General features: G+C 27.7%; 3 protein-coding genes across 11 annotated transcripts in view; 2 read left to right on the forward strand and 1 right to left on the reverse strand.

Annotated features, from left to right (window-relative positions):
- Positions 1–18,769, forward strand: part of LOC140663681 (disks large homolog 1-like) — a 265,116-nt gene that overhangs the window by 149,949 nt on the left and 96,398 nt on the right. The gene's annotated exons all lie outside the window — the stretch shown is intronic.
- On the reverse strand, positions 3,359–6,241 carry LOC140663678 (very long chain fatty acid elongase 4-like). Its single transcript, XM_072888033.1, has 4 exons — positions 5,812–6,241; positions 4,976–5,250; positions 4,241–4,543; positions 3,359–3,859 (listed from the first exon to the last, which is right to left on the reverse strand). The coding sequence occupies exons 1-4, from the start codon at positions 5,855–5,857 to the stop codon at positions 3,689–3,691; spliced, it is 795 nt and encodes a 264-aa protein (XP_072744134.1). The 5' UTR covers positions 5,858–6,241; the 3' UTR covers positions 3,359–3,688.
- Positions 17,396–18,769, forward strand: part of LOC140663666 (disks large 1 tumor suppressor protein-like) — a 337,014-nt gene continuing 335,640 nt past the window's right edge. For 6 of the 9 annotated variants that reach the window (XM_072888003.1, XM_072888006.1, XM_072888005.1 and 3 more), the window contains exon 1: positions 17,397–18,467. The gene's annotated coding sequence lies outside the window, so the exon portion shown is untranslated. Of the gene's footprint in view, positions 18,468–18,769 lie in introns of all 9 variants that reach the window. The other 3 variants (XM_072888001.1, XM_072887999.1, XM_072887997.1) reach the window with 2 other exon arrangements.

Below are 18,769 nucleotides of genomic sequence, written 5' to 3' on the forward strand. Positions count from 1 at the left end.
GTTAGCCCTTATAATAAAAAAAATATAAAATGCTTGAATAAAAAAATTAATTACACTGAAATTTGTTGCTTTAAAATAAAATGAAAAAAATTATATTATTTAATAATAATACTATACACTATACATTACATATATGTATTAACAATAAGACCGCTCCACATCTACTCTTGTGCGAAACAAAAGTAATTAAAAGAATTGCTCATATATTTTTAATACCAAAATAATGTATAGATAATGTACTATTAGAAAATATAAGAAATTGAATTTATCGCTCGTTTTAAAATGCTGAGAATCAATAATTGTCGTAAATCTTATGCAGCTCGGACTAATATCGTTAATAAAAAAATTTTGTTGCTTGCATATTTTTAATATCAAAATAATTTGTAGACAATATCAAAAAACTACTAGACACTATCAAAAAGCGAACAACAAATTTTTTTATACATTTCAAAGATACATTGTTTACAGAATTAACTTTCACTTTAAAACTAGTAACCACAAACAGATTTCTATATATCATACTAGCCCGCTAATAATGGTCTTATTAAAGATAAAGTGTGAAAGCAGAACAACTCTATATAACGCACATTCTTACAGAATAAGTCAATTAAAAAAATTTATTGCACATTTTTAATATCAACATAATTTGTACATAATTATTATATTATCAAAATATATGAGATTGAATTTTGTTGCTCGTTTTAAAGTATGGTGAGAATCGAATATAATTACTGCATTAATGGACAGAATATCGGCCCAGAATATCAGTTAATACTTGTTTATAATTATCAATCAATACTTACTTATATATATGAAAATAGCTTATATTTTACTAACCGGCAAATTAAAATATGATTGAGTAAATATGAACAGAATAAATATTAATCCAACCTATATAATCTGCTCAATTGTAAATGGTTGCTGTTCGATGTTAGCAGTTTAGTATAAATATTATATAAAAGTATATAATGTATAGAATTTGTTGCTCTGGGCGAGCAACAAATTTAATCTTTTATTTTTTTTCTGACAGTAAATTATCTACAGATTATTTTAGTGCCAAAAATATGTTAGCAATAAGCTTTTTAGTTGACTTATGTTGTAGTAGCTACACTTATTATATATTGCGATACGGAGCCCGTGGCGACAAAGTATCGATTCTTAACACACTTTAAAACGAAACATAAACTATTAATTTTCGAATTATAACTCGAATTATAACTCATTTCCCTCAAAATGAATGTTTATTCTCCTTCTGATTTCAGTAATTGGCGATTGCTCATTGATATTGAATGTTCATAAAATGTTGCAGGTCCATTTTCTGGAGACATGTCGCACTCGCAGCACGTTTTTTTTTATATCACAGACACTCTCGTGACATAGGTTTATTTGATTGCATTTGTAATATCTTATTTCAGTCGCACACTGTCTGTATTGCTGCTAAAATAATCTGTAGACAATTTACTGTCAGAAAAAAAATAAGCTAAATTTGTTGCTCACACAGCAACAAATTCTATATATTATACATATACTTCTATATAATATTTATATTAAACTTGAGTATATAAAATTCTAGTTTATTTAAGTATTGTCCAAAATCGGTTTCGTAGTTTCTTTTATAATGCTGCGCTTTGTACTCATCGACTCTTCACTTCCGAATTGTGATTTTCCTAAAAGCTTCCAACGCTCCGATCGAATCGCGATGTTATGTACTGTCAATTAAATAATCTAAGTCGTTATCATCTATCGGTATCTGCTTGACTAATATGAGTTTCTCGTGATAATAATCGACAATAGATTCGATCGAATTTCAAGTTCTGATTTCAAAGTTTTTCTCTTACATTTAACATATAAATATTGTAAAAACTCTTTTATCATATATAATTAAAATAACATCGATTTTTGTTTATAACTTTTAAATATATGGTTTTTAGATAAATACAGAAAATTGTCAATATTATCAAAAATAGCATGTTTACATTTTGTTTCTAAAGAGATTTTAATGATAACTGCGACTATATCTAAAAAGTCAGGCATTTGTTAAATTTGTTTCTGTTTGACCGACTTGTTACTAGTTGTCCATTACCTATGATTAAAAGATAGAACTTTGTACTTGATAATCTATATTTTCATGGAATTTACATTTGTATATAAATATATGTATACACTTTATGAAAAAAAAAGTAAGTCACACAAGGAAGATAAATATGCAGTTGTTTTAGGATAGAACAAAAATGTAATAAATGTTATTATATAAATTGGAACAATAATATTGAATAAAAACTTCCAATAATTTGTAAAGAAATGATAAAAGTTATACAAATTTAACGTATTATGTTAATGGCATGTATAATTCGACATGTGTATGTGTGATTTTCGTTGCAAAACTGTGCTATAAATACATTCGTCAAAGATACTAATTGCGTAATTGAATTTATAAGATGTACAGAGAGGGGATTTAGATCAAGATTTCATCAAGATAATACATCATACAAATTAGTATTAAAAATTATTAACATTAATATTTGATATGTGTTCTTATTAAGTTGCTTAAGTTAAAAACATTACACTTTGATAATAAAAATAAAATTTTAACTACCTTGCAGAATTTTAGATGACTATTAAATTATGATTAATTATATTCTACGGGATTAAGAAATTTTCATTTTTTTTATTAGTTTATTGTAGTTAATTGTTTTTTTCCTGTTTTTAAAATGTTAATTTATTTTATAACTAAAAATTGACAATAAGTGTAGATTGTTTTACGTTATGTAACATTTTGTCTGTATTTTACCTTGAGTTTTTTCACTTGAAATATTATTAGAGAGAGAAGATAAAAGTGTAATATAATAATTCAAGTTGAACCAAATCGAAATTTTTTTTATTTGAAAACGGCTATCAATATGTTAGTAAAGTGATATTGACACATAAACCTCATAAATGTCACTCTATCAATTCATTAAATTTCTCTTTAACAAGAATGAGAAACTGACATATGTCATGTTTATCAGAAGAGGGTTTATTGTGTTGATATAATTCTAAAACTATCTAAATTTGTCAGATAGATTACTGATCAAACAGATCGAACAGATAATATCAGATAACAAATAAATTTTTGATGTTCGTTTTTATTCAATAAAACAATATTTATTTATTATTTGTTAGATATAATTATAATTTTAAATTTATTAGGTATAATTATAGAAAAATAATGTTTTATGCAAAACATAGAAAATAATTAGACATAGAATAAATACAATAATTTAAAAATATATGAGAGATAATTATTACAGTGTAGATATATCTAACAGAGTTACTAAACTGAAAATCGAGACAGTCACGTACAGTATTTATATAAGAAATATTTAGTGATTATTATTTACAGATTTTTATTCCTAAACATACGTTTTATATATTTTATATATTTATAAATGCCAGCGTAGAATTCTCTCATTCAATGTCTATATTATAAATTTTTTCATATTGTGAATTAGCTAATAAATACCGATAAACTAAATTTCTACGTTGCTTTTCTCATTATTTTTTTATCATATAATATTTATATTTATATCATATGATAACATTAAAATGAGAAAATAAATAAAAAATAGAATAGAATGTTCTTTGATTCTGATAATTTACAATACGAACTTAGAAACAACAATCAACGCTTTTGGAATTTGCATATCTTTTATAAGACCTTTCTCTTAGGTTTATTGTATTCCTTTTGATAGAAATTATAAAACAAATAGAAATTCATTAATAAATCTCCGAAGTAAAATATCATAATCCAATGCTCCACAATCTTACAACCTGGCACAAAGTTCTGTGACATATACAACCCTATTATGACAAACTGCACCTATAATATAAACAAAACATATATCAATAACTTGAATTTACACACACACAAATCCTTAATATATATATATATATATATTAAGGATTTGTGTGTGTGTAAATTCAAGTTATTGATATATATTTTGTTTATATTATAAATATACATACATACATACATATATATATATATATATATATATATATATATATATGTGTGTATGTATGTATGTATATTTATATTTATATATTTATATATTTATATAAAATTACAAGTATAAAAGAAATTGGTGAAATTTATAAATAATATTAATTGAACATGAAACGCAAAGAAGATAGTTTGAAGAGAATATAACTGACAGGCTACGCTACATAAAGAATGTGCAGAAAAATTGTGAGCATTTACCATTTGTGATATAGTTATCCATTGTTTCATAGGTAGTATAGCTTTTTGAATCTTTGGTCCCCAAACTGCTAGGAAGTAGTAGGTGTACATTATCACATGTATGAAACTGTTAATTAAACAGATAAGTGCCGTAGGACCAATAACTAAGTATCTTAAGTTGATCCATGCGACAATTAATGTAGTTACATGATGGTATAAATGTAAACGAGATACTTGATTATTTTTCTTTCTTAATATGAATACACCTGTTTCGACATAATCCAAGATTTTTAACAAAAAAAAATACCACAGCCAGTTCCTTAACTGCAATATAACATTTAAATGTATTAATTAAGTTCCATTGTTAATTAATGTCCATATATTAATTTACAAATACGTATGAGTATAGTAAGTAAGAAATAACACAATTATGATATTACGTTGACGTATATATATTCATTTGATTGTTAAAATAAGAATATTTTGATATATAAAAGTGTATATCATCAAAAAGAAAAAAATTATTTTTTTTTTTTACTTATTATTAACTCTCGTACTATTGATTTTAAAATAAAACTTACAATTAGTCAAAGATTTAATTATCAAAAGTTATTTTATCGTAACGAAAATATGACACAAAGTCGTATTTAGTAAAGAGAAATGTGCATTGAGTTTTTTTCATGATTAGGCTTGAAAATAGACACCTGTCAACGATATATTGTGCATCTATTTCTTACGTTATATATAACTTATTACCCTCATTGTAGTATAATTGTAGGAGTAGTCCAAAACAACGGGGCACATTAATGATGTGTTTGTGAACAACTCAGCATCGATGTAGTCATAAACTAACCAAGCGTTTAGCACAATTTGGATAATATTATATAATTTTATAAACGTTTTCAGCGAATATGGTTGTCGGTTTTTCATAAATCGAGGCCCATAGCTGAGTACAAAATACAGATATGCAAATATTATAAGTGGCACATAATAAGAAGATTCGATTAAAGGCAACTCGACTACTCGTTGATCTGAAAATTAAAATAATATATTGAATTATAAGAATTATAAGAAATCAAATCATGAAATGACCATACAGTCATTGTTCGATCAGCTTAAATATGCTACTTTTTGCGTACTTCAACTTGTGCGGAGCATAATAGACGTACTACTAGTAATATTTGAACAAGTGAGATTACATCCGCAAAATTATGTAAAATTAATTTAATATTTATTATTATCAATTATATATACTCTCAATGTGTTACATGATTTCATGCTTAAGATATTATGTCTATTTGATTCGTCATTTTCATATTATTTCATATGTCATTTGTTTTGAAAATTTTATAAAATGGAAATATTAAACTATAAAATATCATTTATATTTTATTATGTATTGTAAAAAAATTTATACGTTTAATAATGACAAAGTGTTTCTTATAAAGTTTTTCTGTAAATAAATTTTTCCTTGAAAATTGGAAATATTTATTAATTATCACCAAACTTTAAGTTATGTTACTATAATAGCTTATTTAAAAAAGAACTATGTTATTGCTATTAATATAATATAACACAAACCATACTCTTACCAAGCTTTTCTGTCCATAAATATTGAACTTGTCGCAAGATATCCATGCTAGATCAACTGTTTCGTTTGTTCGAACTTTGCTTATAATAATATTATTCGTTGAATTTAGCTTTATAATAAAATCTCACTGTTATATGTCTGACTAATATTATTTATTAATTTATATAGTAAAGTAACCGTATCAACTTGACAATCAGAATCGATTATCGTGCAGTCTTATAGTACAGTAACCTAGCACGCATTTTGTATTTATACTGTGCCATCACGTACTTTGTACTTTGGTTTATTATGCAAGAATATAATTGTCTTACGTCGTGACTTCGATATTATGCCTGTTATGTAACACTGCCAAATTGTAAATGTGTGCAATTAAAACAAATCATACTACAGTTTAATTTTAATCGTAATTAATAAAATATATGCAATATTTTGTCAAATTGAAACTTTTTCAAAATTAATTTTTTTAACGTTCTTATATTAAGCTATGTTTGTTGACGAAATATGTTGCAACAAATTTACATATTTGTATATGCAGCAGCCAAAAAACTTCCAGAATTGTACTAAAAAGCATTTATATCAAAAATTTATAACTTAAATATTGTAATTATTTTTTTAAGTACTTTTTTAATTTGATACACTGTTACTTTTTAAGTCAAAATTTCTATTTTTTCTATGAGTTTGCTTAAATTTCAGTGACATCAGCAAATCATTTTTCTTGTAATTATATTTTTATCATGAAAAGCAAGAGATCGCAAGACCAAGTCAAACAACTGGCAAAGGAAAGAAAAGAAAAGTAATAGATTGTAAAAAATCATAACCATATTATTTTCTTATCAAAAACAATTCGAGAAAGAGATACCGCTTACATCGACACTTTGTCATAATGCAGCAACTAACTAATAGTTTTTGGCAAACAAATAATATATATATATATATATATATATATATATATATATATATATATTCTTTTTTTCACATTGCCTATCTTTTAATCTTATTTTGTGCAATTTCTTTTGATTTCTCGAGATGAAAATGAAACTAAAAGGAAAAAGGTTTAATGTCGAGAATCAAACAAAATTAAAAATACAACAGCGATATTGAAAAACATAAGTTTATAAACTGTTTACAGCGGTGATATTAAAAAATAATTTATTTAAGAACAACTGACAACAATTAAATTGTTTTCAAATATGTTTTTTTTTTTCTTTTTTTTATGTAACCTTTTAGAATTGAATACAATGCGCTTTAACAAGTCAATCATACATTCAATGTATATTGTATAATGTCGATTTTGTCAAGACATTGTGTCAGCATACTAAACATGACTATTAATAGACGTAACTATTATATAATTCCAATTGAAGAAAAGTAACATATCATTAATGAATCTTGACATAAAATTTCTTGATGTTCATATTAGAGTTTTTCTGAAAATACTGTATTTTAGTTAATTCCTCGTATCACAGAAAGAATGAAGATTTTCAAAATTGAACGATAAAGTAATTCTTACTTAGCACCTTTTCGTATTACATAGATATCGTGTCAGTTTTCAGCCGCGCCGGTATTATTTCTTCTCTCGATACGTCGTCGAGCGAGAGCTCTCCCCTCCCCCTCCCTCTCGGATTTATTTCATATTAAACGCGCACTATTATTTTACGCGCCGTCGGACGACGATGGTAATCCCGCGACAAATTATCACCGGATTCTGGTTCACACCGGAATTCCGCCTTTTCTTCCGTGTTTCTGCTGTACTGTGATGTTGTCTCGTTTCCGCGATGGGAAGGTCGTGCCGTTAATGCACCGGTAACTAAACACGCTCGCGAGGGAAACTTCATTCCGGCGACGATGCATCGACAAATTTTGTTGTGCCGAAAATGAATCACACTCGATCATTTAATCACTTCGATGACATCAATTTCAATAATACTGTAATTATGAATGCTTTTTTTGCTTATCTATACTTAAAGATAAGAGGCTGAACTCAGTTTCTCTTTTCCGAAAATATTTAAGTGCACACTATTCTCTTTAATGAATTTTCTCTTATCTTCTTAATCAATCGATATTATATTTAACGTCAGAACTTTTCGTACTTGCAAAAAAATTTATATATAATGTTTGATTAAATTCTGATACGAGAAAAATTTAATCTTCAATCTTTGCGGAAACATTATTTCTCGTTTATCAAGTGCTACTATCTAATCCACATTTTTTTATTTCAAAATAAAGATTATAGCTAATTTTAGTAACTTTTAAAACGAGAACATTAAAAATGCTTCTATTTTTTATTCCTTATCTTATTATTTTTGTTTTCTCCATAGATAATTTTAGATCCGTGTATATAAAAAATAATTGCAAATATCAAATCATGAATATACAAAAACATATAATTAAAGTGTTGTTTTTTCTGTTTTTGCGTGATTTTCAATTATTTATGAAAAAATAAATATAATTTATGTGTCTTTTTTACTGTAGATACTGCATCACCACTCGCATGCTAATATTGATAATAATAATTAATTGATATTATGAGATTATTGCAGATGTTGATATTATTCACCGATTAACTATTTGTGGCTAATAATAATGATATGATTCCGCGGAAACTCATTGTGCGCGTATGCACTCGCACCAATGTGGTTATCGATAATCAATCGAAATGTACTTGTCAATCAATAGCTGATTATTATAATTTCAATCTATCATGATCCATCTGTGTATCATTCCTACTATTATCAGTCACTATCACTCTTTGACATCGTAATGAAAGAGAAGAAAGATTCGATGAATATAAGAACTGACCTGATAATTTTGCACACATGTTATTGCAGTCTTATCCTTATATATGTTGATTAGCATATTCTTTCTTTTATTATGCTTATTTTATTAATTACTTGATTAAAGAAAATTAATATTACCATATTTTTGCTAATTATGATTAATTATTGTTCTTTTTTTGCCTTTCTCTCTTCCTTCAAATTATTCTTTTGATTTACTTCCTTCACATTATTTTTTGTGTTATTCTCATTTAATCATAATATCATTCAAAAGTGCATACTACACAATAATAAGCCACGTTACGAACTCAAATAGCTATCATATATTTTATTTTATATCACATTACTTTGTACGAGATCGACCAAAGATCGATACAAGTACTTTGAGATTCAAATTTATTTTTTTATTTGTCAATTAAATAATTGACAAATGTGCAATATAATATTAAAACCTGAATAGATTCGCTAATGTTAAGTTTGCAGTGCATTCCTTCGCTAAATTCTAGCGATGAATCGTTTTAATGCGTGAGTGGCATGTAATCTCGTGGAACTTTAATGATACTAGCGCTGTGCTAATGAACATCGCAATAAGTCACACTAATTATGTTGACAATAAATAGTAAATACATTGCATTCTCTCTCTCTCTCTCTCTCTCTCTCTCTCTCTCTCTCTCTCTCTCTCTCTCTCTCTCTCTTCTCTTTTTTTGTCAAATTCGGCGATTCTAACTCGTTGTAATAATCCAATTGACGAAAATTTGGAGTTTATACCCGGTGCGCGTACGTATTTTACTGTTGCTCTCTAGCCACGTGCATTTTACTACTTTATGCGCATATAAGTGGGAGATAACGAACGTGGGTCGGGTTCATCGTTATTTTATATTACAAATTGCTGTCTATATATGTATTGTTCATTATTTGCTATTTCTACTTTTTTTCGTTATTATCGCTATTTTTTCTCGATAAATTGATAGAAGGATAAAAATTCAAATTCTTTTTTATCGTGGATTAGCGTTAAGTGAAACACTTTTTGTTTTTAATTATAAGGAACACTTGCGGTGGTATAAACATCCATATAGAAAAACAAGAGGAGGCTGAAGATTAAATTTCTTTTTCTTTTTTTTTTCAGTAATATTGTTATGCTAAAAAAAACAAATTTTGTTTATGAAATTAAAAATTTGTTTTTATCAAAAATTTATAAAACTTTTTTGAGATAATATTACAAAATGTCTTTCATATTTTCTTTTATTATAAGTAAAACCTATTATTATTTGTCTTATTTGCAAAAGTGAAAAATTATTTTTATAAAAACCAAGACATATCAAAGATTTATATTGCAGATACTAAAACAAATCGGTATCAAATAATCATCTTTATAGATTTAGGAATTTTCAATAAGAAAGAAAATATCAAAAGTTACTTTAGAAGCACCTCCTTTTTAACAAACTGATTGATTTAAATAATATTTTATTTTTTATTATATTATTTTATATTTTATATATTTTGTATTTTATATTATATATTTTATATATTAATATATTTTTAGTTATTTATTTAATATATCTCTTTATTTTTTATTTTTCAATAATTGCATTGAATTTAAATGAGAAAAAGTAACTCTCCAAAAGTTTGTTCCTTCTATACATACTTTCGAGATAAGTACCGAGACGGGAGTGAAAACTTTTTGCCACTAAGGAGCTATCCAGACTGCGACTGGAAAGTAGTAAAGTCTACAATGTTGCAGAAGGATATATTAAGCATTGCTAATCGAGCTTTTCCATAATCGATTGCAAGAGAGAAGTGTAGAGTCTCACCAGAGCAAAATACTTGAACCCCTTCAATTCACCAGTCCCTCAGGAGTGTCTCGCTTGTGTAAGTGGAACAATTTTTTTTTTACCTTGTGTCTTACGAAAACGTGTCTAGTCGCGACGAAAACACTGCTCTCGAACGTAATTTACACCATGGCGAGAGTCGATTGGGCGTCGTGTATCGACGGTAGGGCGACTATCGAGAGCTGTCGCCGACAAACCCGTCCTCGGGATTGCACGAGTCGGATTTTCCCTCGTACCTCCTAGATCGTTTTTCGCTTGTATACATCGATGTGTTGCTTTTTTTAAGGCAGCTCGTCGTTCTCTTTTTTTCTCTTATTTTTTGCTTTTTTTTTTTTTCAATCGCTAGATAGAAAAAGAGGTCATCCGATAGATTGAACTCTTCCACTTTAATATTCCACATGAATATCCATATTCTTTGCCGGCTTGGCGTCGCTTGCACCGTAAAACATGTATACGTAAAAAATATTAAAATAAAAAATTTTTCTGTTCTTCGTTATATATTTTTTCCAATATATATATCTTCTTTGTTATATGTCTTTTTCATTTAATCTTAATCTTATCTATTTCTCTTTTTTCCACATTTGCAATACTCATTCTTTTCCTATATTTATAACAATTTTTTTACAAAATGTAATTTTGTAAAAAAAATCACTGATATTCTAAAATTGTATCGAGAAAAAATTTTATGATTAATTTTCGAATTAATTATATTTGTTTAACATTATATGTATTGATTAATTATATTTAACAGTATAGTGACTTTTTCATATACTGAAGCCTGCATCGTAAGATAACAAAAGAGGAAATGACCGATGTTCTGTACATTAATACTTTCTAGTCATTTCTGTTTTGTAATAGTAAAAGCTTTTGACAGAGTCATCGTGATGATCTATGTATTTACATATGACTAACAAGTACTGAATAATCAAGTATAAGATTGCATTTATTTAAAGATTTTATGAAAGTACATCACGTACATCATAACTGGTTAATTCCTCATGCTTCTGATTTTCTCTCGTTTTTCTCCTTGTTTTTCTGTAAACATTAAGCTCTTTTAAGCTTAATAAAATATTAAGATATTAAGATTATAATTGTAAGAAATAATTAGACATTCTAACGTACGGATTATTTTTCGTAATGAAAAATAAGACCCGCCTAATCGTTGACAAAATATACACAATTAGTTTATAATAATCGTTAATTAATTCTCGCAAAATTTTGTAATATGCCTCTAAGATTTTAAAGATAATAGATCCGATCAAAATTGTCTTTTTATCTAGAAAGATGTACAAACATATATTTTTCTTTTTTTTATATTTGTATATATGTATTATTTATGTCATATACTATATGTCGTACTAAAAAAAAACATCTTTCTGAAATATTTTACAACCGGCATGCAAATGATAAGTTGACAATTAAATTTGATGAGAATTCGATAGCTTAATATTTGATCACTAATTGTTTTCCGATTATGTTGAAGGTTTAATTAATTGATCGTTTTTTTTTGTGATTGCAATTCGTCAAATTAATAATATTCTAAACTATACGCAAATCTTATGATCAGCTTCGCCCTGAAATTCAAAATCCTCTCTTTATGATAAGTTTATTAATAAATTATTATTTTTGTATGATTTTTATAAAAATACTTGTAGAAAAAAGAAATATTTAAAAAAATGACAGTATATTAAAATTTGTCTATGTTGTGTATTAATTGAAACTTGACGTTAAATATAAATGTCAAATACTTTTTAGAAAACAGTTTGGAAATAAATTATTTCCTGCATTAGAATAAGGTTAAATGTTAAATGTTGAATAAAGATTGATCATTCGACATTGCTAAATGTTTCTATTTGAATTCATAATGTCATATTTCTGTGTATATACAGTGTACTAATAGTTTTGCAAAATAAAATGGATATTTTGTTAGTGAATTTAATAATAAGGTATTATTAAAATAAAAATATAAAAAATATTTTTTACTCGAAACTTTTTCTCTTTCTCTCTCTCTCTCTCTCTCTCTCTGTTATTACTTTTTATATATATAATTTTTGAAATATGTAATACTTATGCATTTTATATACATATATATAATTTATATGCATATATAAATTATACGAATTCTAGAATATAGAAAGATTTTTTATATTTAACGATTATGTGATTATGCAATTGTACTATCAATAGCTTAATATTTCGTATTTACACGCAATTATCATTGCATTTAAGTCCAACAATTGTATAGTTTTTGCGAATAAAATAAAATTGTCATTATTAATAATAAATTGCTATTAACAATTATATTTAAAAAAAGAAGAATAGATACAAACGGTTTTTGACACTCGGTATATTGACGACGACTTTACGGTTCACCGCATATAAAATGCCGAATACATAATACAAAGTGTACGAAAATATAAAGTATAAATATATTACACAAATGAATACATTTACAAAATATAAAATAGATACGTTATTATTGTTGAAGATTCGATTAGTTTATAGATTAGTTTAAAGTTTAAAATATTTTGAAAGATTCAGTAATAATCGATTATTGCATTTTGTAGATTTGATTTTTATAATTACGTTATATGCAAACAGTAGATCTTTACATTATAATGATTTTTTAAAATTTATAATAACTTTGTTAAAAGAATTCCACTATTACTAAACAAAAATGACTCGTGAATATTAGTGTAATATATCGGACAATTATTTTCTCTCTTGTCACTCTAATTAATAAATATAAAATATATTATTAAGAACAAATGTATGTATTTAATGTATTTAATTTGAATGCATTTAAAATATTTTGTCTTAAGAAATATAATTTCTGTAAGAAATAATATTAGCTAGATTATTATTTATACGATAGCAAAATTTTGTAGAGAGTAAGTTTAGAATCAAAAAAGTGAAAAATATCTGTTCACCGAATTATTTTTATTTAACAAGATTGTTAACTAATAAGACTGAACATTACAAATCTGCATTTGAGCTTTTAGATCAAAGAACAAACAATTGGCTATTAATCAATTCTGTATATCAAATACTGTTTTTTACTAATTGCTTATATATACTTTGTGTTGTGATACAGGCCTTAGTGATGAAAAGTCGGCCATTATATTTATCAAAAATCTTTATTTTGAAATTCTACCATATTTTTCAAATAATTGTAAACGCATGATTAGTGTACGAATTAAGATTTATTTTGGCGCGGGTTGGTTTACGGAAATATCCTTGATTACATGCCGATTTATTATTCATACAAATCTATTCACTCAAAAAAATATTTTGCTAATATAGATAGATTTCTAAATGTCTCAATTAAAATTTATCGCTACTTTTTGTATCTGTTAGAATATTATTTGTCACGTATAGAATTTATAGCAGCAGTATTCTAGCAATATCTCTAGAAAATTTAGATCTTATTGCCAAATATTAATCACAAATATAATTGTCCTTGACAATAGGCCTTAAAGATAGGCATCACGGAAAAATTTTCTGTCTAAATTACACTAATAGTACAGATATAAATTCTGTTTCTGTCATTTAAATTGATTAACTGCAAAATATATGCAAAATGCAGTATCACAGTATTTGCTAATAATTTATCTGTTTTAGTTAATTTTTTACACCTAGAAAATTTTTGTTGAAGTTGCAAGATTATTTTTTTGAGTGTTCCATACAGAGTATGTTGCTAATTATGTATCTTTAATTAAAAAATTTAATGTTAACAATTAAAAGTATATGTGTCCAAACATCTTATTAGTTTATTCAGTTTCAATTTTTAATCATGCTTTATTTGTTTCAAAAAGTTTTTATTTAATTTGCTCCTGATAAGATATTTTGTTAGCCAGTCAGGTAACGAAAATATCTTTTCAGTAACATAATGCTGAAGGCAAAATAATCCAATAATGGATTTTTCCCATTATCCAATAATGGAGAAAAACCCATTATTGGATAGTGGAAAACGATTATATATATGTGAATCTCACACACATCTACTTATAAATTATATGTACATTATAAATCATAAACATTCAACAAATCAAAAGGATTATTATAATTGGCTATGTGATGGTTCGGTATCGCTCCTGTAGACTGGTCTCATCAAAACAGGCATATAAAGTGCTAGAAAGAAATATAGTCAGGTTTCGTTTTTACATGTGTATCACCACGTGTCCAATTGTGTGTTTAGCTAGATTATACAAAGTACATCACTGGTAGAATGACGACTTTTATCACCTTGCTTAACATGTACACGTTATGCGCACTCTGTACACGTTATAACGTACATTTTCTATTTGCTCGCTACATTTGGACCGACTATACGGAAAGTCATTACCCCGATAAAGCCATTCGTAACTATTCTACAAATAGCAAATTGACATGTATAAAATATTTGTTGATTTGTCATTGAGATGTTCGCGAAACATTCGTATATTTTGTTAATATATAAATATATTATCTAAATATACACTCATCTCTGAGTAAAAATGCAATTAAGTATAATAACAAAAATACAATTTCTCACGTAATTTATTAAAACTACAATAATACTCTAGGAAATAATGTATGAAAGTAAATTTTGTGCGTATATCTATAATGAATTATTTAATAAAGTATCCGATTTCTATTTAAACAAATGCAATATTCACTTACTGATTTTACTTACAATAGCTCAAACATTATTCCATTATCCAGTACCGGGTGTTTTCGGACCTGTGTTCATCGGAAATTTCATAATAAATTCTTATTCCACAGATTCCATAGAAACCGCTATATAAAATCTAAGAGCATATAATGCTGCCAATCTAAACTTGAAAATAATTCAAAAATATATGTGCGCCGTAAGTATAATGTGTTTATATAAATTTCTCATCAAGTATCAATGTATATAACGTTTTGTTATATTGTATTTCATTTTAGGTTTCATGATTAGTTTTACATTACATATCATGTATATATTACTTTGCTATATCTTTATCCAAATAATTTAATTTCAAAGTGTAATAGCAAGATGTTTCAAAGACAGAAAACTAAAATAACTGTGTATTATATATATATATAAAGGGATATTCTTGTAGCGTCAAATTATAAAATTAGTATAAGTTATATTTTTGCTTCTTCTAATATTATGTATTTTATTATGTATAGTTGAAAATTTAGATTATCTCGTAGTTTATAATAATTGCTTGTGACAGATATCAAAAACGATATCAGTAATTTTTCAAAAATTTTTCTATATTTTTTTTTTACAAAGTAATATGTTTTATTTATTTATGTTTTATTAAATTCGATAGTAGGCTGTATACGAGCAACGTATGTAATTCACAATCATAACCATAAATGTTTGCGGCGCGACAAATCTATTATTCGCGAGTATGTTTTTGGAGAGTAACGGTTGTAGAATCAAGAATGTAAAAAACACAATAAATAAATACAGAGTTTGTGAATTTATGATAAATGTAAATTTAAATTTATCTATATATGCAATTACATTTTATATCATCTTTATTAACCTATCACAAAAATTACAAGTTCAATATATTAGATAAATTAAGTGCAATGTGTTTTGTTAATTTATTGTTCCAAGCTTGTACTTTTTAGCAGATTTTTAAAATTATATATTAAAATGCGGGTTCTGATTTGCTATTACGCTAGAACCCCTACTCTAAAAAATTATTTAGTAGTAATAGTAGTCGCAAATAAAAAAATAAATACAGAAATAGATTCAGAAATACTGGAATTTGTTGCTACTTAATTGTTAAAAGGTACTGCAAACTGATTTCAAAATTATTAAATTTTTGTAGACATATTAATATGACATATTATGAATATAAATAGTAAAATATCGTTAAAATTAAATAGCTAGCAATACCAGTTTGTTCTAAAATTGATTCCGGAATTAATTGCTCGCAAAGTATGCAAATCATTCCTAAATTTATTACTCACCTCGCTTAACTTAGAAAACCAAGTCGAACTTGTGGCGCTGCTAGCTTACCTATATATATATATATATATATAAGAATAAAGAATAAAAGTACATTAACGCAATTAATTGTTATAATGATTTTGGTCTTAAAATGTTTCCCGAATTAATTGTTCTCAAAATATAGAGTATCGAATTTATTGCTAATTGTTTGACTTAGAAAAAGCGTCTAAACTTTAGCAATGTTAACTATCGTACAAGAATAAACCAAGTTAAATGATGAGCAATAAACTTGTTCCTCTATATCTTGAGAATAATTAATTTGGAAAACATTTTAAGACCAAAATTATAATAGCAATTAAGTGCGTTAATGTACTCTATTCTTGTAGGCAAGATAGCACCGCCACACGTTCGCAATTAGCAACAAACTGGCACTTTATTATGTAATATTTCTGAACCTGATTTTTTGTGATAAAGGTTAATAAAAGTTTCTACAATCATCTATTAATCTATCGATCATCACTATCTATCTAACTGCCTCTATCAACAAATTTAGTTAAGATCGATATCATCGATATAAAGATAAGCTTTTTTCGTAGCATCAAATTATGCTATATGAATACAAATGGTGTAGACTTTTATTCTCTCTTTTACCGGATAATTACTAATTAACTGATTAACTTGCTTCTTGATAACCAATTAATAAAACACGCGTAATCTCGAAGGAAGGCTCTCTTTCGAGATTAAGGTCTAAATTATAAGACAGGGTCGAGACGAGCGTAAAGCTATCAGAAGTGGAAAAAGGACCCGTAGGCTGGGCCCTCGGCAAAAGGAGGAGCGAAACTGCATCTCGGGCGAGTTGGGAGTACAACCAAAACGGTGGCCTCGAATCCTCCGCGCGAAGAGGGATGAGGAGGGTCGTGGCGTTTGCGCCGGTGGTCGTTGAGGAAAGGGTGCGTTGAGAGGGTGGTCTAGGTGGTAGGGATGGATGTGTAGGTGGTGGCGTACGACGGGGGTGGGGGTGGACAGGGAAAGGCGTGGAATTGGCGGAGGCAGTCAGTGGCTCGCCGCGCGCCACAACGACGGCCGGACATCGGCGTTGACTTTTTCTACTTATCGTTGCGCGTCGCCCACTCGTCACGAACTCTTCTACTTGTTCCGTCGACGGTGATTTCGTGCACAAAAAAAAAATTGATTTTTCAACATATATATAAAAATAAGCGACTTATTATTGTGTGGTTTTGACACTTCTCGTGCGTTATTTATGCGTTACGTTACTAAATTTTTTTTTCTTTAGTGCACCTTTTTGTATACGCACGATTCACCGATCGCGTCGTCATGCCGAACGAGGATTTTTGAACAGTGCCGAAAGCAGTAATTCGATGGGATGAGCTTTACAGCGAAGGTCGGATAGCAGGAATGCTCGAGCGAGTAGAGAATCTCTAGCTAGGATCTCTCAGCTTTGATGAAGCATCTCGTTCGATCTCTTGTTTCGAACGACGATCATCCTGTGCGTTAGAGGCTCTTTCGTGCTGAACTTTGTGTAATTAGTGAAGAAAATTGTGTGTGAATTTTGTGCTGGTACGTGTTAATCAGCGGATACGTAATTCGAGCGGACACATATCCTTTTTGCGCGGATATTTTTTTGCGTGAATTTGCGTTGCTTCCAAGAACTCGCGTTTCCTTCAACTGATGCGAAAAATTGTCGTTAAGATATATTATTTAAAACAGCAATTAAATATTGCGCGTTATAATGTAACAAACGTTAAGCGTTTAATCAACGCAAAAAAGCTATTAATCTAAAATTAATCTGTAATTGGTTTTAACGTAAAGTTACACGCATAAAAATATCTGACCTTACTCGCGAGTGAATCTGCGGAAAATAATTTCTGAAATTTGCTATTACGGTTGTTTTCGACATAGGAGAAACCCTTCTTTGAATCTCGAGACACGAGTCTAGTATTTGTCTAGTCGACAAATTATCAATGGTGCGATGATAGTGCGAAAATAAAGGAGAGGAATTCTTGTTCGTCTTGACGTCTGGATAACGAGCAAAGGGCGTTGATTTTCTGCGATAATTAGCGCACGTGGCATGCATTGTAACGAGAACATCAAAAGAAAGGTAACGTAAACGAGGGCAAAGCGCGTGAGAGAAGAATTTTTCTTTCGTCACGACGGTTCACCCCGAATGGTGTTTGCATGTGCAAAACATCGAGTTACTGAAACTGCTGGCAATTGCTGTGAAATGAGAAACAGGATATCTCTCGACGTAAATTAAAACGTGAAACGCCTCAATTATCTAACAAGTATGATTCTGCAGAAATGGTCATCATGTTTTCAAATCGGAAAAGTTTTGTCTTTCTAATGATATTATATCGCTCGACAAATAAGTAACTCTATATCTTGTTTCAATGTTATAAAAGA

Source organism: Anoplolepis gracilipes, chromosome 3 (genome assembly GCF_047496725.1).
Source record: "Anoplolepis gracilipes chromosome 3, ASM4749672v1, whole genome shotgun sequence".
NCBI classification, from domain to species: domain Eukaryota; kingdom Metazoa; phylum Arthropoda; class Insecta; order Hymenoptera; family Formicidae; genus Anoplolepis; species Anoplolepis gracilipes.